Raw genomic sequence first — 21,346 nt, 5'->3', positions numbered from 1 at the left:
CTGTGTTATTTCATTGAGTTCTATGTAATCTCAAGTGTGTTAAAGTATAGGAAAGAGATAGATGAATGGGTCTGAGTGACAGAATCTGAGAAAGATTAGAACCACCATTATTTCCTGAGAAGGTGGGTAAAGGATTCAACAGACAACAAATGCAGACAGACCCTAGAAGTTGGAAAAGGCAAGGAAATGGATTCTGTCTTATTCTTTTAAGGCAGGAAACATAGCTCTGCCCAATTGTTTATTTCACCCAATTGGGACTTTTGTAGGTCATGGTAACAAGCCCAAGATGGTGGGAGTGCTATCTTTTTCTAACAGCTGAGTATGGTGCTTCCTGATGGAAAACCGCAGTAGCTGGTAGTGGAGATTAGCAACACAGATTGGAGACCTCCAGCCTACTCGTGCCCTAAAAATGAAATCTTCAGTCTCTGATGATAAGTAATCTTATCTTCCTTCAGCCCATCTCCCTGACTTCTATCCTGATTCATTTTCAATGTCACATCTTAATATTTTAGCAGTTGTCATTTACTAAATGTTATACAGCAGCATTGTTCTGCTTTCAAAGAGATTTTCAGACAGGGGTATTATATTTGAGATGGCAGACACCTATTGCTTGATCCTTTTCTGATGATTCAGACCATCAGTTCTACAGAGAGGAGATAACTCACTGTTCTAAGAGCCTTCCTAGTGCTCTGTTTTTCTGCCTTCTGGGCTCTGGAATGTCTGAGACTCAGCCACCTGACAAAGTTCATAAAAAAAAATCCTGACTACTCTAATATGCCTTTTAAAATATATTCTAGTTATGGTAAAAAACAAAGACATCAAGGCAGTCTTTTTATTCAACAGACCAAACACCTAGTAAAACCTATCATTTTTATTCCAGGTTTGCAATTTACTCAGTACAGTTAACCTTTAAACATATATGGAATATAAACAGACAGGATATCCAATAAAACAAATGATTTCTTGCTTTTAAAGTATGGCATTTAAATACTCCTTTATTGCACTATTTATAAAACTGTTTTATAGAACACTAAAGAGTATGGAGCTGTTTAAAAATGTTAATCCTATAATTAATAGTCAGAGGCATACGCTTTCACCCAGCACAAGGCACTGATATTCTAAATCTGTCATTCTGAACTTTACAGTAGGAGACAGCCATCTGCCTGCCTGCAGCCATATAAAACAAGGCAAGAATGTATGCTCTTACGTTCCCCCTGGTGAGATGCAGGAACATTATGATAAAGTAGACAATGAGGTTTAGCTAATATGAATTAAGATAGCATGCGTTGAGAAAAAAAGGGAACATATTAAATCAAACTAATTCTATAAGTCAGTATTATTAGGTGATTGGATATGGATGATTTGATTAAGTAGAACAGATGATGTAATGCCCAGGAGACAGGAAACATGTGTATGGGTGACCCCTTACTGAGTCCCATAGCCCCTAAACCCTTCTTCTGTTACTGAAGTTAGCGCTATTTTAGCTAAGGCCTATATTTTAATTTACACTTCCATTTTTCTGTGAAACATCAAAGCTATTAAAATAAGTACTTTAGCATTCTTTCACAGGTTCAGTATATTAACTGGAAGTAAAAAAGAGCAAGACTTGTGAAGAAAAATCAATTTCCAACCTATCTCTACATCTGATGTCTAGGCAATTATGTATTTTTTTGGAGATTTCTGTTCTTTCATCAGTTACGTCTGGACTTTTCTATAATCCAAATAGTCTTATATCTACTTCTTATATTTTAGTTTAACTTAAATTATTACAGATAGTACCATGCAGACACACTACTTTCTTGGTCACCTATGTGGTTTTTTTTAGCTTAATTTTAGATGAATCCCATTGATACAATCTTCATTAAGATTTTAATAGATCAACATTAACTTCTTTGGTTTTATGACTTTTGAAATTTTTATTCTTAAAGAAAAGTTTCTTTTCTCTCTGAAATAAGATGCTTTCTGTAAACTAATGAAAAAAGTGAGACAATTTCAGAATTCTAAGTCATGCCATCACATTAAATTTGATCTTCTAACTAGTGCAGCAAGATAGCACGGTGGTTAAAGTCTGGAGTCAGCCAAGATTACTTCTAATCTCATTTCTACCATGTATAAGCTGTGTGACCTTGAGTGAGTAATTTAACAACTCTCAGCTTTAGATTGCTCATTTGTAAATGGTAGTAATTTAGAGAGCCTACTTCAGCTAGGTTATTCTGAGGGTTAAGCGAAATAAGATGCATGAAGCACTCAGTACACTGTGTGGTAAATCAGAACTCCCACAGTGATATTAAGCAAATTTCCTTCCTGAAGGAGAAGCTCATATGCAGGAGTCCTCCCTTATCCCTTATGCATAGGAGATGTCTTTCAAGACCCCCACTTTATGCAGTTAGCACTGAACACTCCATATACTAAAGTGTTTCCATATTTATGTATATACACACATCTATGATAAAATTTAATTTATAAATTAAGCACAGTAAGAGACTAATAATAACTTAAAAAATAGAACAACTGTAAGTTAAATGACCTTCTTTTTTATTCATGAGCTCTCAAAACATCTTAGTGTACTTTCATTCATTCACATAACGGAAGTACTTAGCAGCTTCTCTTTGGCATACTTGAATTGCCTCTTGTGCTCTGCGCTCATTATTAAGTAAAATAAGGGTTACTTGAACATATGCACGGTTGATACCACGATGATGAATCTGATAACTGAAAGAGCTACCAAGTGACCCAAGGATAGGTAGCACACACAGCAACGGAGTCTGCGCAAAGGGAGGACCCCTATTCTCAGTGGAAACAGTGAGATGGCAAGAACGGTGCAGTTTATAACTTAAAAATTGTTTATTTCTGAAATTTTCTATATAATATTTTCAGACTGTGGTTGACCATGGCTAATTGATAACATAGAAAGAGGACTACTGTAATTTTAGATGTTGACTGTTTATGGGAACCTAATATTCAATTAAACCCCACTTCATACACCACTCCCTGTGCATTGAGATCGCATAAAAGGATGGCTCCAAAACTTGTTGAGTGCAACACTTTCTTAAGCAAGTCTGCACTTCAGCCTGAGTATGTACTTTGCTTTTTCACGTAAGTTAAACATTCCTTTTTTTTTTTTTTCCCTAATCTTTACGTAAGTCTTATCCTTGAATTTCTTTTAGTGTTAGAGAGAAGAACCTGGACACACCCATCCCACAACACTTTTGCCTGGACTTTTTAGTGTACCATACACCTTTAGTGTACATTTTTAGTGTACCATATACCTCAAGTATTGCTGAATTAAAGTGCCTTTTAAAAATGCAATTTTGAATTGGTAATGGTTATTAATAAAAACCTTACTCACTGTTTTTGATTTTATGCCCTTAAATTCAAATATTCTATAATGGGTTGCCTAATATTTAGCAAAACATCATTCAATTTATTTTAAAATATTGTAAACTTAAAAGGAAAAACACTTAAAATACAGATGGTATAAAATATGAATAATATAAAATAATTCCAGCAAATATTATGAGATTCTCAATTCTTTACTTGAATTTGTTATAGTCTGCCACCCCAAACAGCAGATACAATTAAACCTCAGCTAAGCCTGGGATTTAAATTCCCAATAAGCCTGGATTTATTTTCTTTCTCAGAAAAGCATAGATTACTCTAAGGAAAAACTTTGAAGGGGAGAGAGGTGAGGATTCAGCAGATCACAGAGAAATGATGGTTCACAGGATCATTTTTCCTCTAATACGTGCCGTTGACAGCAGATAAACTAACATTATTTTTTATTTATTTATTTATTTATTTATTTATTTATTTTTGACAGGCAGAGTGGATAGTGAGAGAGAGAGACAGAGAGAAAGGTTTTCCTTTGCCATTGGTTCACCCTCCAATGGCCGGCGCGGCTGGCGCGCCAACCCGCACTGATCCGATGGCAGGAGATAGGTACTTATCCTGGTCTCCCATGCAGGTGCAGGGCCCAAGGACTAGGGTCATCCTCTACTGCACTCCCGGGCCACAGCAGAGAGCTGGCCTGGAAGAGGGGCAACCAGGACAGAATCCGTCGCCCCGACCGGGACTAGAACCCGGTGTGCCAGCGCCGCAAGGCGGAGGATTAGCCTAGTGAGCCACGGCGCCGGCCTATAAACTAACATTAAAATATGGAGTTGGTGTTTAGCCTAGCCACTAAGATGAATGCATTTTGCACCAGAATGTCTGTGTTCCATGCCTGGCTCTGGCTCCTGATTACAACTCCCTCCTAATGGGTATCATGCAGGTCGTGGTGATGGTTCAAACATTTGGGTTCAAGGCACCTGGAGGGAGATCTGGATTGAGTTCTGGCACCCAGCTTCCACCAGGGCCTAGCCCCAGTCATAGTGCAAGTGCGGGGAATTAGCCAATGGACATAAACTCTCTTTCAGTTTCTCAAATAAATAAATATTCTCTCCCCCAAAAAACCCATTAAAATATCAAAGCATACTCTAAGGATGGTAGGAATGATATTTTTCTGAAACTCTATGTACCACAAAATTAAAGAAAGAAAATAGCCCTTTCAGGGATTTTAAATGAGTAAGTGTGGATTTAAAAGATTCACACCCCAAATTATCCCCCTAGACCTCTACTCATAGAATGTAACATACAAAAAAAAAAAAAAAGAATGTAACATACATGGTCTTGATTAGCAGAAGGTAAGCATCATGATAATTTGCAGCACATGAATTATTTGCCCACAAATCAAGCCCCAGTAATGTGTTGCCAACGTTATTTCTGGTTAAAAAATAGACTTTATAATATTTACATGATAATTTTAAATGGGCATGAAAATACACCATGTCTCTGTATTTGCTGGCTTACTTGGCTGAAATTTAAAACATTCATAGCAGTCACACAAGGTTATTTGGAAAACTCTGAATAACATCTATGTAAATTTCAGTTAGTCTTAGGAGAACCTACATTTTAGCATTATAAATGGGAATTATTTAATACAGTCTTGGACATGTAATAGAATTCTCAGCAATCTGAAATATAAACCAATAGTCATTTCCATCCCTGTGTCCACAGTCAAACTACTGATTAAATCTACATAGACAGGAATGACACTTTTCAGCTACCAGCGAAGGGACATGCAATCAGCAGTGTCAGAACCTAATGTTTGTAATCTGCCCAGGGCGTTTCTAGCTTTATTGTCCAGCATTGCTCTAATTAACAGAACCTCTTAGGAGGCTATTTGATGTTGACAACAGGGGAATTTTGTGTTGATTCATAAATAGCTCCATTAATGCTAAAATCATATTCTTAAGAATCAAATAATATACTCTTTTTAAAGTTTATTCTTATTTATTTGAAAGGCAGAGTGACAAAGAGACACATATACACATGGTGGTGGGGGTTGGAGAATCAGTCTTCCATTTGCTGGTTCACTACTCAACCAGAGTTGTTGCCAGGATGAAACCAGAGGTCTGGAACTTAACCCAGGTTCTCAAGTGGGTGCCAGGGACTCAACCACTGAGTCATCACCTGCTGCTTCCCAGGATCAAGTCAGTAGGAAGCTAGAGGGGCAGCAAAGTGCCTGGAACTAGAAGCAGACAGACACTCTGATGTGCAAGCATCCCACATGAAGTCTTAACCTGCTGCCCCACACTTTTTAGAAAAAAAAATATCTATTTAGTTTAATTTATTTGAAATAAGGTTAGTGTGATCAGTGTGTGTATGTGTGTGTGAGAGAGAGAGAGAGAGAAATATATTCTTAAAATAATTTCAATATGGTATCTGCTTGTGAAACATAAAAATGTAATGATTTCATTATCAATCAATCCATAAAATAGTGTAGAAGCTAATTATCTCTATAGTAACAAAGGAAGAATTTACCATAATTTTAGAAGTAACTATGGATTGCACTACATCTGAGTTTTTACTCCTATTTTATGTGGCGATTCCAAATATTTGGAATGGCATCCCTCATGCAAAAATAAAAACTTAGGTTTGCTTCTGCAATACTGAACTTAAAGTGTTTGCATTTTTAAACAAAATTGTGCAGATGTTTCTTGTCTATGCTAATGTCCGTCAGGATGTGCACAATATGTTTCAAATCTCTTCGACCCTCTGGAGAAGTTTTAAAAAGAATTAGAGAGGATAATGAAGATTGATTACCTTTTTCACAGAAGCGGCCTGTGAAACGTAGTGGACAGTCACACTGGAAAGCATAGCTGCCACTGGAGAGGAAGATGGGTCGACAAGTGCCTCCGTGGTGGCACGTAGTCTCCTGGCAGACAGATGGCGCTGCAGGAGAGGGGCCTAGGGAGGTCGGCCTGGAATCATTCCCTTGTGTTGTACCAGAAGGTGCGATGAAAGTGGTTGCTGGAGACAGAGCCAAATCCTGGGATCTGTAATTTATAAACAGAACAGAACTGAGAATACTTTAGAAAGTATTAGGAACTTAAATACAGATCATAGAAAAATTGGTTCAAAGAGGAACTAACAATAATAATGGTGATATACCATTGATCCAAGGTGGAAAATAACTTTATCATGTTTGCTTTACAATTATGGGTTTTGTCAGTAATGAAAATGACTGAGTCACGTAATAAGACTCTGGGTAAACCATGGAACTATCTTTGATTTTTGAAGCTCCAGTAAGAAATCTGTAATAATTGGCTTTCACAATTGAATTGAAAAAGAATCAGAATTTTGACCTAACATAGTTCTCTTTTTATTATTTCAAATTTTAATGAACTTAAGATCAAGAAATCAAACCATATTGCATTTTTTTGATTAAATTTTTCTCATCTTGAGTTATTTCTAGTTTGATTGCTGGAAATATGTATCTTCCAAACTTTCATTTTATGGAATATTTCAAGTTACATTAGAAAAGCTCACAAATGATGTAATGTTATTTCACACATTTTACTATGTATGTTTTCTTTCTTCCCTAATGAAAACGAACAGTTTCCCTCTGAGACACATTGAAGTTCCTTATTTTCACCCCTTGACAATCCAATCTCTCTTTGCTCTTCCAGTCTACTTCATCAGGATTCCTCATTTGTACCTGAAATTGCCTCAGTCCAAGTGAGATTCTGGTTCCTTAAATACCTGGAACTGTCTTACTTTTGGAAGTTTGTTCAAACACCTTTCTGTGCATTGTTCCTCTCTTCCTATCTTAATTTCGCATATATTGCCAAGACTACTTCTTCATTGTTTCTTCTACATAGCCTTCCTGGGTGCTTATGCTCACCAAGACAAAAGTGATTTTTCTCTCATATCTAAAAATTTCATTAGATGTCGTTTGTGCCATTACTAGAACATTTAATGTGTTTAGTATAGTTACTTTATGTGAAGCCTCTGCTGTTAGGCTGTGGCCATGGTTTCTCCACTCTCTCTCCACACACAGATTTTAATTTTGGCAGAAATCCTTATCCATGATTAAAAAAATTCATAAATATTTGTTAAATTAATGTCTTTAGCAGACTCATGACTGCCCTGTATGTTTGAGAAGCAGTGCTTTTGGAATTTTTACTTAATATTATCATGAGAGATAAAAATTTTTGCTGTAACAAAAATAAAAATTTAAATACATTTTGCTTTATATATTATAATCATGAAGCTTTAGCAAAATAAGGCAGTTCAAAAATTTTCTCTGAATTACATTAAAACTTTAACAGCTACTGTTGTATCTATTATGTAAACCAGTTTCTATTTATTTAAAAAATAGAAGAAAGTAAAATAAATAACAACTCATGAAAACATTTACTGATGTAATCTTAGTGTGCAGGTCAGTTCTTTTGTTTTACAATCCTTTTACAACCTGAAATTCTTCTTTATAGTGTTCAGCTCAGGTTGTAACAATTTATTTATTTTTATGGCTGAACCTGACCCTCTTCTCTTTTCTCTGGATTGCAATCTCTATGAAGGATAGAAAAATCCCCTCTACTCTTCATTGTATTCTTAACAACTATACTTGACCCATAGGAGACTCTGCAATAAATATTTTGTCAGTGAATTTGAATAATTTTTGTTAACACACAGTGCATCACAGTACTAACAAAAGGCAAATAGCAAATGAAAAATAATTTGTCACAGTTAATTTCTTGATTCTGTCACTAACTCTTTAGTTTTATAAATATACAGATTTGTTAATGTTGATGCAATCATTTAGTCCAACTTTTTCTGTTTTCATTCTACTAGACTAGGATACTCCTTCCAGTTGCACTAAATTTAAGTTTGACCCTTTAAGGAACTTTATTCAAGTTAAATGACAAGTACTGATATGAATTACATTGGATTTATTACACAGTATTCTATATTCTAATTTAATTTTCAGTTTTAGAGTTTCTGAATGATTTCACCATTTCATCTAACACTTGCCATGGACTTCATGAACTGCAGTCAATCACCTCGTTTTCAGGAATAAATTAGACTGAATTAAATGTCACTACTTTTTTCTTCTGCTGTAGCTGTTCAGGGAATCTGTGTCTCACCTGAAAAAATCAATATGTTGCACATTTCAGTTGTTAACTGATTATGCAAAAATAATTACTATCAATTGATCCATCAATTAAAACATCAGGATCATAAATCAAATTTTGAAGGCAACTTTAGTCAGACATATTTTATGTTGTAAAGATCACATTTTAGGGACCCTGAGCTGTGGTATAGTGGGTATAGCTGCTGCCTTCAGTGCCAGCATCTGATTTGAGGACCAGTTCAAGTCTCAGTTGCTCCACTTCTGATCCAGCTCTCTGCTATGGCCTGGGAAAGCAGTAGAAGATGGCCCAAGTCCTTGGGCCCCTACACCAGCATGGGAGACCTGGAAGAGATTCCTGGCTCCTGGCTTTGGGTCGGCCCAGCTCTGACTTTTTGCAGCCATTTGGGGAGTGAATGAACCATAGATGGAAGACCTCTCTCTCTCTCTCTCTCTCTCTCTCTCTCTCTCTCTGCCTTTCCTCTTTGTAACTTTGCATTTCAAATAAATAAACACATAAATAAATATTTTAAAAATTACATTTTTCTTTTGTCTGGACACAAGCCTTTTATTAGATATAGATCTTAGAGTTTTTTCCCCCAGTGTGGGAATTGCCATTTTCTTTTCTTTTTTTCTTTTTTTTTCACTTTTATTTAGTAAATATAAATTTCCAAAGTACAGCTTATGGATTACAACGCCCCCCATCCATAACTTCTCTCCCATCCACAACCCTCCCATCTCCCGCTCCCTCTCCCATTCCATTCACATCAAGATTCATTTTCAATTCTCTTTATATACAGAAGATCAGTTTAGCATACATTAAGTAAAGATTTCATCAGTTTGCACCCACACAGAAACACAAAGTGTAAAGTACTGTTTGAGTACTAGTTACAGCATTAATTCACATTGTACAACACATTAAGGATAGAGATCCCACATGAGGAGTAAGTGCACAGTTACTCCTGTTGTTGATTTAACAAATTGACACTCTTGTTTATGGCGTCAGTAATCTCCCTAGGCTCTTGTCATGAGTTGCCAAGGCTATGAAAGCCTTTTGAGTTCGCCGACTCTGATCTTATTTAGATAAGGTCATAGTCAAAGTGGAAAAAAATCACATTTTTCTAACATAGCAACATTAATGGCCCTTGGCTTTCGGTTATTTTCTTTTTCTACATGAAAAATAATGTCATGTTAATTTTTTTTGTAAAACATTTATTTATTTTCATCTAGTTGAAAGTCAGAGAGAGAGAGAGAGAGAGAGAGAGAGAGAGAAATATTTCATCCAATATTTAATTCTCTAAATGCCTCAAATGGTACTTCAGGTCCAGGCCGAAGCCAGGAACCCAGAACTGCATCTGAGTCACCCATGTTGGTGGTAGGGACCAAGCACTTGAGCCATAATCTGCTGTTTCCCAACAAGCATAGGAACTAGGACTCCAATGTACCTCAGATACTGGATACAGGCAAGCAGTGATTTAACCCCTGTGCCAATTAGAATAAATAAAAAGTATCCAATATTATATATTTAAAAGAAAAATGTGTTATTATTGCTAGCATTTCCACTTGTTTTTCCATAAAGGTTAAAATAACAAATGAACATGCAACTTTGTTAAATATAACTAGATGGTCCTAATATGATAATCAATATAAAAAGAATATTAAAATTATAATTCCTTTTTTTTTTTTTTTGACAGGCAGAGTTAGACAGTGAGAAAGAGAGAGACAGAGAGAAAGGTCTTCCTTTTTCTGTTGGTTCACTCCCCAAGTGGACGCTATGGCTGGCGTGCTGCGCCTATCTGATGCCAGGAGCCAGGTGCTTCCTCCTGGTCTCCCATGCGGGTGCAGGGCCCAAGCACTTGGGCCATCCTCCACTGCCCTCCTGGGTCACAGCAGAGAGCTGGACTGGAAGAGGAGCAACTGGGACAGAACCCGGAGCCCATATGGGATACCGGGGCCGCAGGTGGAGGATTAACCAAGTGAGCCATGGAACTGGCCCCAACCTATTATAATGTTTTCAAAGTTCATCCATGTTGTGAAATATATCAGAATTTAGTTTTTCTTAATTACAGGTAAGGGAACACAACATTTTAAACATCTATTTATTAGTTGATGTGCATTTGGACCATTTTCATGTTTGGTCATTGGAAATAATGCACTAGTGAATATTATAATATTCAAGGTTTTGTTTGCATGTAGGTTTTGATTTTTTCTGGAAATTTAGCTAGGAGTAGATTTTCTGAAATGTGTGTTCTATTTTTAACATTTTGTGCAACAGCCAAACTGTTTTCCAAAGAGGCCTTACCATTTTATATTCCTACTGGCAAAATATGAGCGTTCCAATTTCTCCCTATCCTTGTTGGGTCATAAGTTTTTTTCCTCTTTCTTGGGGGGTACTATTTCATCAAAATCGGCCCATTTTTTCCACTTCTCCAGTCCTTGGATTCATAAATTCTTGCATTTAAATTTCTGATGAATTTTGCCAATTTTTCCACAAAATAGTTACTGCAATTTGTGTAGCAATAACCTCGACCACATTTATACCAAAAATTTTATTATCCAACTTTGTCTTTTTCAGTTACTAAAAAATTAGTCACTTTCTTCTGTTTGATGTCACATTTCTTTATTCTTATGGGAGACAGAATAACGCTCTATATCAAGTTAAAAGCAGTGTTTCATACTGACCTACTTAATATCTGTTCCATGCTCCTTCTGTCATTCAGGGGCAGATCAGGTATGTAAAACTCCCTTTGAGAGAACTGCGTAGGAAAGGCTTTGATTTCTCATGTTTTGTCTAAGAATCTAGTTCTCTATAGCTGCATTATTTTTAAACAATATACTTATGAACACATATGCTCATTTTTAACATACTTGTATCTCTATTTCTCCACATATAACTTGTGTACTATTTCTGTAGAGTCCCTTAGTTGTCAGGTCTGCAATTTGCATAACAGACAACTAGCTAAATCCTAGTGGTGGTGGTGAACAGGAATAAGTCCAGAGAATAATTCAGTTTTTGTTTTAACTTTCAAAATTATGAGCACATCATCACATTTTAATAGATCATTAAACATCCTGAAAAATGACTTAATTGTTGTCATTCTCAGCTAGATTTTGTTATTTTTAATTTGATCTAATAACTTTGAAAATAATTAATCATTGCAGATTTGCAAGAAAAACAACACAGAAAATGTTTGCTATTTAAAACATATTTAAATATCATTATTATATTAGAAAAGATTTGTGAAATTACTGTTAGTACATGTAAAACACTCATTTATCATTCAAAATAATTATTAAGAATAACAACAAATTGTACATGGAAAAATCACCCAGAACAAACATAATCCCAAGTATTACCCATCTTTTTTGGATATCGCATTATGTAATGGAATAAAAATCACATCCTAATACTTAGTCAGCTATGACATTTTAAAACATAAATTAATTCATTGTTAATAAAATAGTGTGATTTTAATAAATCTTGTTTTCACATTTTCTTAATTTTTTTTCGCTAGAGGAACGCATTTCTCATTCTCACAATATTCTGTTCCTTAGTTATTACATATTCATAAGTAGGGCTCCTTGTAAAACCATAAGAACAATTACAGTCTGGGAATTATACAAAAATCTTTTTCTTTAAGGTGTCTGCATAAACAGTAAGTCAGGTTTAAGTCCCAGACCTCCTTATTGGGCTACTTTGTCACTATAAATAATTGGGAAGTACTGTCTTGCCTTCTACTTACAGGTGAAACACAGTCAGGAAAGTTTCCTTGAGTACCTTTTCCTTTACCCGTTCCTTTCTTTCCTCTCTCCCACTGTCTTTCTTTCTTTCTTTTGACTGTAAAGGTTTTTCCTGTTATCTTTGCATCATATAATATAGTCACAACTTTTCCTTTTTTGGTTTCAACTTTATGCATGTCTTTTAGCTGGAATTTTTGTTCCAGCTGCCACAATACCTAAAATGAAATCCACAATATTTCATTCTAGTCTTTTAGACATTTATCAAAATATGTATCTGAAAAATGAAAATTTGACTTTATACACACACACATGCATATATCCTGGAATATATGTGCAAGTGTGGAAATGTGTTTAAGTGTGTTTGAGAGAGGGAGTGAAGGGGAAGAGAGTGAGAGAGGGTGAGAGATAGAGAATTTTTTTATGAGTCTGTATTACCTATAAACCCTGGAGATAGACTTAGATATGTGTGCACAGTTTGTAATGCTCAATAATATTTTGTACATTTGTACTATAGCACATTCCATTGTTTTTCTAAAGGTATTAGGTAGCTTTTTATTGCTGTAATTAAATACCTGATGCTGCTAATTCATTAAAAGAAAATTTTATTTCACTGTGCACAATTCTGGCGGTTCCTGGTCCAAGATCGAGTGGGTCCCATCATTTCAGTTTCTGGCAGTGATATTCTTGTGGCACAGAGTGCTACATGACCAGAGAGATGGGACATGTGCATACATTCACTGGTTTATTTCTTCAACTAGAGAACATAGGAAGTGTGCTCAATACATCGGAAACTCGCTAATCAAGATTAGAAGTCAGGGGTACAGGAGAGCTACTTAGCTGCAGCCCTTATAAGTCCCAAGGTACCAAGCAAGGTGGGGAAAGTGGAGGGTATATCTGGAAGTGGAGAAATTTTTAGCTCTTGATGAAAGAGATAAAAACATAAATGAATTTTAATTTTTAGGTAACTGAATGTACAATAGTGAGTACAGATATGGAATATATGTCGCTCCCCCTCTTCGCGGAGGAACGACACAGGACCCTGCGCTGTTCTTTTGTCTGCTCGGCCCTCCCCGGGTTTGCTGCTGGTTCTTCCCGGGTTGGCTACCGTCCCTTCCACCTCCGTGGAAGGGCGGTTCCCCCTGGCCACTTTCCCCACTTCCGCGGGGGAGCGGCACACCGCCGGCCGGCTCTCTCGGGGGCTGCACAGGTGTTCCTTCAGATAGATGTTCCCCTTAGATGTTCCTGGTGCATGTTGTCTCTCTCCTCCTTTATAGTCCTCTTCCACCAATCCCAACTCTGCTACCCACACGCCGAGTACGCTGCTCTCCTCCAATCAGGAGTAAGTCCTACAGTTTATTGGTTGAACTGGAGACAGCTGTGTAGAAGCTGTTTCTCCCTTCTCAGTGCCATATTGTGGGAGAGCAGATGCATAGAATAAGTCTTAATTCCAGTAACTTAAGTCTAGTCCGGGTTGCTCCCCACAATATATAAATTTCATATATAAAAAAGTATGTTCATCTGATTCTAATTGGCTGATCCTACAGGGAATCCTAATAGTATCTACCTTTTTTTTTTTCCAAGTCTGATTTTTTTTTTACCTGTTTAAAAATATTTGGCAATGTGGGGAAGCCAAACAAGAATGCATTTGCTTATGTCATCACTTTGTATGAGAAATCAGTAAACTCTACCATTCATGTAATAGTATTCCTTCTTAGTTGAAATCACACCCTCATTATCATCTTTTACCTGGGAGCAGCTAGTTGAATTGTTGGGAATGGTGGCTGGGGGAATAATCATTTCTATAAAGACAAAAACTATATAGTTATAACAAATGCCTACAACACAAATATTTAATTTAACATATTGAGTTTAATAAAATAGAGCCACAGTGAGTGAAAACAACTATGGGAAAATATTCATTTCAAAATTTAAAATGTTAAAAAACTAGATCAGATACATAGTGTCCTAAATCAACTTCCATGTAAATTCTAAGGAAAGATCCAAATGTTCCTAGGTCTTTTTATTAATTTTAGAAATGTTTGGTGTACTAGTTTTTCTTCATACAAACCTTAGATTAGAAAAGAACCCTAAGTTATTTGTGTAGATTAATATTCTTCAAAGCTATACCAGATAATGAAAACAACAAATAAGTAGATAAAAAGTGCTGGGGATGGGGCCAGCGCTGTGGCATAGCAGGTAAAGCTGCTCCCTGCAGTGCCGCATCCCATATGGGTGCAGGTTCAAGTCCCTGCTGCTCCACTTCCAATCCATCTCTCTGCTATGGCGTGGGAAAGCAGCAGAAGGTAGCCCAAGCCCTTGGGCTCCTGCACCTGCATGGGAGACCCACAAAAAGCTTCTGGCTCCTGGCTTTGGATTGGCCCAGGTCCGGCTGTTGCAGCCATTTAAGGAGTGAACCAGCAGATGGATGACCTTTCCTCTCTCTCTCTCTCTCTCTCTCTCTCTCTCTCTCTCTCCTCTCTGCCTATCTGTCATTCTGCCTTTCAAATAAATAAATCTTAAAAAAAAAAAGGTGCTGGGGCAAAGGTTAATCATGAAACTTAAAGCACCAAGGTCTGTCTCAACTTGCTCTTAAACACCCAATAATATTATATTACTGAAGCAATTGATTTAAGTTTTTTGTGATATGGACATCAATTTTTTTTAAAAAAATTTATTTGAAATATACAAATTTCATGAATTACCTATGTACGGATTTAGGAACTTAGTGATACTTCCCATTCTACCCTCGCTCCCACCCATGCTCCCGCCATTCATTCTCCTTCCTCTCCTATTTTCACAATTTTTATAAAGATCTATTTTCAATTGACTTTATATCATTAGATTAACACTACACTAAGTAATGAGTTCAACAAATAATATGAAGAAAAAAAAAAAAACAGTTCCTCAACAGTTAAGATAAGGGCTATAAGCATCAAATCTCAAAATGTCACTCCTGTATGTTAACTTATAGGTGCTCCATTAGTTAATTACCATTTATTAATGACTTGTCTGTGAGGAGACAGAAAATTGGCTTTAACTCTCCAGACAGTAGAGCAGTCAATGTGCCATCACTTCCTATGCAGGCCAACATGGTGCCGTACAATAGTATTTGTAATCTTTCAGCTCATCCCATGAAATGTTGATTTAATAACCTTTCTTTTTTTTAACTTTTATTTAATGAATATAAATTTCCAAAGAACAGCTTATGGATTACAATGGCTTCCCCCCCCCCCCATAACTTCCCTCCCACCTGCAACCCTCCCCTTTCCCTCTCCCTCCTCCCTTCCATTCACATCAAGATTCATTTTCAATTCTCTTTATATACAGAAGATCAGTTTAGCATATATTTAGTAAAGATTTCAACAGTTTGCACCCACATAGAAACACAAAGTGAAAAATACTGTTTGAGTACTAGTTATAGCACTAATAACCTTTTCAATGACTCCAATTCATAATCTCTGTGAGCTGGAACATAATATTCCCAATAACTACCAGAACTCTTCCTGGTAAGAATAAATATACCTAAGTGAACTATTGTAGAGCAATGCTCAGTGTTGCCTCTGATATCTATACTGATTATCTTGTTTTACTGAGTTTATTCAAGTGTATTCAGGAATACCAGGAGGGATTCACTCTAAAGGAGAACAATGTGACACCAACACTGAGGTACAATGCAAAAGAGACTGCAGAGAAATGATTTCACATAATTGCTCCTTCCTTTCTAGTCAAGAAAGTAAGATATGCAGTTCTTAAAACACGAAATTCCATTTCTTTTTCATTTTCTTCGTGAGTATTTGTTTTATCATGAAACCACTGTTTATGACTGTATTTGGTAAAACATAGCAAAAGGTATTAATCTGTATCAATTAGTCTATAAATTTCCATTGTGTGTATTATGTGGTATGTGGTAAATATGCAAAGATTATTTTTCCATGTACCATTAAAAAGCTCCTAGAGAGATACATGAGATCTCAAGATAAATTAAATGATAAGTTTCATGATGGGAACAGGTATTATGATAATGTACAGAAGGAAAAAAATTAAGACTGGTCAGGAGCCAGGTGCTTCTTCCTGGTCTCCCACACGGGTGCAGGGTCCCAAGCACTTGGGCTATCCTCCACTGCTTTCCCAGGCCACAGCAGAGAGCTGGACTGGAAGAGAAGCAACCGGGACTAGAACTGGTGCCCATATGGGATGCCGGTGCTGCAGGAGGAGTATTAAGAATTTAAGAAACCTTCAAAGAGATCTCAATTGATCTAAATCCTGAAAAAAGAAAGATTTTCATGTGGCAAAGGTTATCTCAGCCTGAAGAAATAGCATTTGAAAATGGGTAAAATATTTCTGGTATTGGGAATTTAAAAAATTTATGCAATTTACATGATGGATACAACAATAATGAGATTCTAGTTTGAATATTCTTATATGTAAACTTTTGAAAATTTTGTCTTACAGGTTTTGAAAAATTCTAAATTCTCTGTAATATTTCTGATCACTTTGGTTCATGCAACTCTGACACTACCTCTGTGTGCACTGCAGACACCTGAGTTATCACCCTCTCTATTCCTGGATAGCTCTCCCATCAGGTGAAAACCCAAAGTAGAAACCTGAGCATCATCATTTTTCCTCCTTCTCTCCCCAGGACACACATCTGCTCCATCACCATGACCTATTCAATTAGACTGTATATACCTGAGTCAGTCCGCTTTTTCCAATCATCACTTCTTCCCTAGATGATTTCAAAAACAATCCAATTTGCATCCTTGCTTCCAATCTTAATTACGTCAATCATCCTTGTCAGAGTGGTCATGTTAATATATGGATCTATCCACATAACTCTCCTTCATACAGCATTTAGGGACTCCTTATTGCTCTTACTATCAAGTTTAATCTCCTTACCATGGCTTTCAAAGCCATTCACAAGATGGCCCTGTCTCCTGAGGAGTCGCTAATCTCCTCACCTTCAGTTTGTTCTCTTTTGCTTTGCACTGCTTTCCTGATTTAACATTGTTTTACTTCAATTCTTAACTTAGAAGATGGTTTTCTAGGAAGTTTTGATCGCTACTCCTTAGTTCCAGTTTAAACACACATCCTGTATATTTAGGCTACTAATTTTCTGTTAGAAATCTTATCACTGTCTATTGCAAAAGATCATCTATTTGTGTATTTCCTCTTGAATCTAAACTCTAAGTTCAAGTATTTCATCTATATTTTCATCTCCTCATTGTGTCTGTGTGCCCAACACAATCCCTTGAACACTGATGACATTCAATAGTTGTGGAATAGTTGAATAAATATAAAAATGTGCTTGGATTTAATCAGAGAGGTCATTTGCATATCATGTTGAAAGCTTGCACTCTGTACCTTGTATTGATGCTTTTTAATTATATGTTATGATGTACTGGAACCCATAAAATAAACATGGGGAAGCTTCCAGGAGAATTAGTATTCCCTGAAGTTAACTCATGAATCATTTAAATAGTCTAATTAATTAAATTAATATTCAATGTTTACATAGCTCAAGATAAAACAGCGTTTTAACAATATTTCCTTTGTGCTCGGTTACTAGAGAAAGGTACAAGATATCTGTATTTGTTTACACTTCTCAACTTTTAATTGTAGATAGCGGAAACTCTTGAGAAGCATAGTTGTGGGTATTGGTGGGCTTCATGTATAGTGGAATGAAATGTATGCACAGATTTAAATGTATTTAAAAGCCACCCTTTGTTGTAATTAATAAGCAGCTGTTTACATACCAGTACTGTCTTGAGAGACAGGAGAACTAGGCTTGCATCATTTGCATTGTCATAGTTAGTATCTTAAGTCATTGCTAATGCTCCAACAATGGCCACATTATTTCCTAGTCTGAGGTGATTCCTTGGGATTCTCGATGACTATGTCAAGCGCTGCTGTCCTTTCAGCTCACTGGTTACTAAAAAGTTTCAAGTTTTCTAAACGTTTCACACTGAGTGAGCATGACAACATACACCTCAGAGGGACCATTCCACCCCTACCTTGAACCAGCAGTGCTCTGACTTCCAAGTTTGATTGGGGTCATCATTGAAACAGCTTGTTAACTGAAAGGAAATTCTCAAAGGGACAGACTTTACCTATAGGTGTCAGGGATTGGGAGGGAGCCACTTGATAAAATTACCTACTTTATCCTCCTTGAAGATTGTTCTGATGTGACGTCACATCCTCTTAGCATACCACATGGCTGAGCAGTCAGGTGTGCGTGTTAGGAAGTTGTACTCTGTAATGCTCTCCTCTTTTTCCTTGTTCTGGGCACTGCACTCCTTATTAAGTTTTTTTCATTTGCCTTCTGTTTACTAGAATAACTGGTGCGAGAAAGCTAGATTTTGGAAGTCAGTGACGGGTAGTTGTTCTTTTCCGTGGTGTCCCTGATAGAACAATTATTTTGCATTCCCTATATAACACTCCATTTTGTCACTGCGCATGTGGTAGAGAAATTTATTTCTCAAAATAGAAATAAAAAACAAAAATAAATATCCAGAGAATGGAATTTGGCCATTGTCTCCTTGCTTGTAACTGTTCAGCTTCCTCTTATTAGCACAGAGTTATGGTGTTAGCCATTGCCAGACACTGTACAGCTCAGTATGTGTGTGGAAGAAATATTTGGTATGTTAAGGGAAACTAGTTAAATGCTATCAGTAACTATGTAGGCACACTCAGTATTGTATCAATTCCTCTAGCTGCTATGTAGCATTAGAATATCCAATCAAATGTATGAATGTAGCCCTATAAGGGAGACAAGAAAGCTAAAAACATATATAAGAAAATGGCCCCTCTTTAATCAAGGATCAATCTTTTGGATAAGAATCCAACTGGGCCTTATGCTGGCATAATAAAAGACTATGTCCTAGGCCTTGGTGTCTCATTTCTGTTCATGAATCATGCCACATCCATGTTTTCAAACCATTGTACTAGCCTTAAAAACAGACATGACATTTCACAGAAGGATATGGTAGTTTGGAAAACATTCTGCTTGTGTGTATTATGTGTCTGGGTAGTTCAAAGCAGCAAATGTAACAACAAGGTATACGCTGTTTTCAGTGTATGCCACCATGCCACATGTTTCCCTTTGCTCCAAGTCACTTGCTAGCTTGCTCCACCATGTACCATGTCCAGGAAATGGACCTGTGAGACTACATCAATAGGGCTGCTGTATTTTCTGCTTTTAGATTATCTGGCTTTGGGGAGCCCTAGCCAGAGCTGGGAAAGAGGTGGGAGCTTGAGGTTAGAGTAATATTCATTCTTGTGAATTCCCCTCTCTGAGATAGCATTCCCTGATAGAAGTCATTGCTCCTACACATCCCCTTCCCTCCTTTGTCCCATGTAGGCCAGAGGTGTTAATAGCTTGCGAGCTGCTTGCTTTGGGTTTCCATGATATCCCTGTGGTTCTATGGTACTCTGTCTACTCCTGTGTTATTGACACCTTCTAAATGAATCCTGCTAGAAATGTTGTAACAGATTGTGCATCTTTCTCCTATTTGGACTCTGATCGATACACTTGTCAGGAAATGCCTGAGGAAATGACCTCACTGAAGTGACTGAAGATTCGGAAATGCATGAAGCTACATATAGGAAGGAAAAAGAAAAGGGGCAAGGGCAAAGTTTTGGTGAATAACGAGATTTCATAGAAATTTGGTGTAAAGATGAGCAAGACAGAAACAAATTGTATAAAGGCCTGAATAAATCTTAGAAATGGTTGACTCTGCAGTGAACTCAAAACGCTTCCATAGCCTTGGCAGCTCATGACAAGAGCCTAGGGTGATTACTGAGGCCATAAACAAGAGTGTCAATTTGTTAAGTCAACAACAGGAGTCACTGTGCACTTACTCCCCATGTAGGATCTCTGTCCTTAATGTGCTGTACATTGTGATTTAATGCTATAACTAGTACTCTAGCAGTATTTTTCACTTTGTGTTTCTGTGTGGGTGCAAACTGTTGAAATTTTTACTTGATATATACTAAACTGATCTTCTGTATATAAAGAGAATTAAAAATGATTCTTGATGTGAATGGAAGGGGGAGGGAGAGGGGAGGGTTGCGGGTGGGAGGGAAGTAGTTATGGGGGAAGCCATTGTAATCCATATTCTGTACTTTGGAAATTTATATTCATTAAATAAAAGTTAAAAAAAAAGAAATGGTTGATTCTGTAGAAAATGAAGCCCAACTATTTCGAAGATAAAGGGATGTTAAATGTCATAGAAGACCGAAAGAATTAAAGTTTGAAACATGTTCACTTATTTTTAGCTTTTTAGTAATTATTGTCCACCACAATAATTGCAGTATCAGTACAGGCAAAAATCTGCAGTCATATGAGTAGGAAGTGTGAAAGTTAAAGTAAGACCTACTCTTGCAAAAAAAAAAAAAAAAAAAAAAACCTGAGCGTCTGAAGAAAGAAAAAGAGTTCCAGAAATTACTAGGGTGCTCAGTTTCTCACTAAAAATGTCCTTAATGGAAATAATGCTTATCCAGTGTCTATTTGCATCACGTTGTTTTTTTCCATAGGACAAATTCTCTTTGTAGCCTAGTTTTTATTAATATTTCTGCTAAAGGAATAAGTAAAATTCACTATAAATATCATGAACTACTGTCAGAAAAATAGTGAGTGATGAAAGAATAATGTAAATATTCTTTGATTATTTTTGTCTTAATATTCATGGTATTTTGACTAGTTTCTGATTGTATTAAATAGGCAAATCACCACTTGTATACTAAAGAGGAGTTGTTACACATGTGATTTAAGTTTTTATCTTAAAGAACATTGTCTAATCTGGGTTAATTCATTTTTCCACTCTAATAGTCAATTGTATGTGTGCATGTGTAGATACATATGTGTGTATGCGTGCATGTTTGTGTGTACTTAATTTCTTTTTAAAGATTTATTTATGTGAAAATGTTAGAGAGAAGGAGAGGATGAGATATACTTTTTATCTATTGGTTTACTTTCCCGAATGCCACAACTGCCAGGGCTGGACCAGGTGCAAGCCAGGAACCTGGAACTCAGTCCAGGTCTCCTACAGGATAGCAGGTCCCAAAGCACTCAGTACATCTGCTGCTTTCTAAGATGTATTAGCAGGGAGCTGGATGGAAAGTGGGGCCAGCCAGTACATGAACTGGCACTAGTAT

General features: G+C 36.6%; 1 protein-coding gene across 1 annotated transcript in view; it reads right to left on the bottom strand.

Moving 5' to 3' along the window:
* The window catches only part of EYS (eyes shut homolog), a 1,404,981-nt gene that overhangs the window by 556,339 nt on the left and 827,296 nt on the right, over nucleotides 1-21,346 (bottom strand). The window contains exon 20 of the mRNA XM_070074646.1: nucleotides 6,145-6,377. Within this exon, the coding sequence (XP_069930747.1) occupies nucleotides 6,145-6,377 (233 nt within the window). The remainder of the gene's footprint in view (nucleotides 1-6,144; nucleotides 6,378-21,346) is intronic.

The sequence above is a fragment of the Oryctolagus cuniculus genome, chromosome 5 (assembly GCF_964237555.1).
Source record: "Oryctolagus cuniculus chromosome 5, mOryCun1.1, whole genome shotgun sequence".
Lineage (NCBI taxonomy): Eukaryota > Metazoa > Chordata > Mammalia > Lagomorpha > Leporidae > Oryctolagus > Oryctolagus cuniculus.
This window is presented reverse-complemented; position numbering and strand designations above follow the sequence as displayed.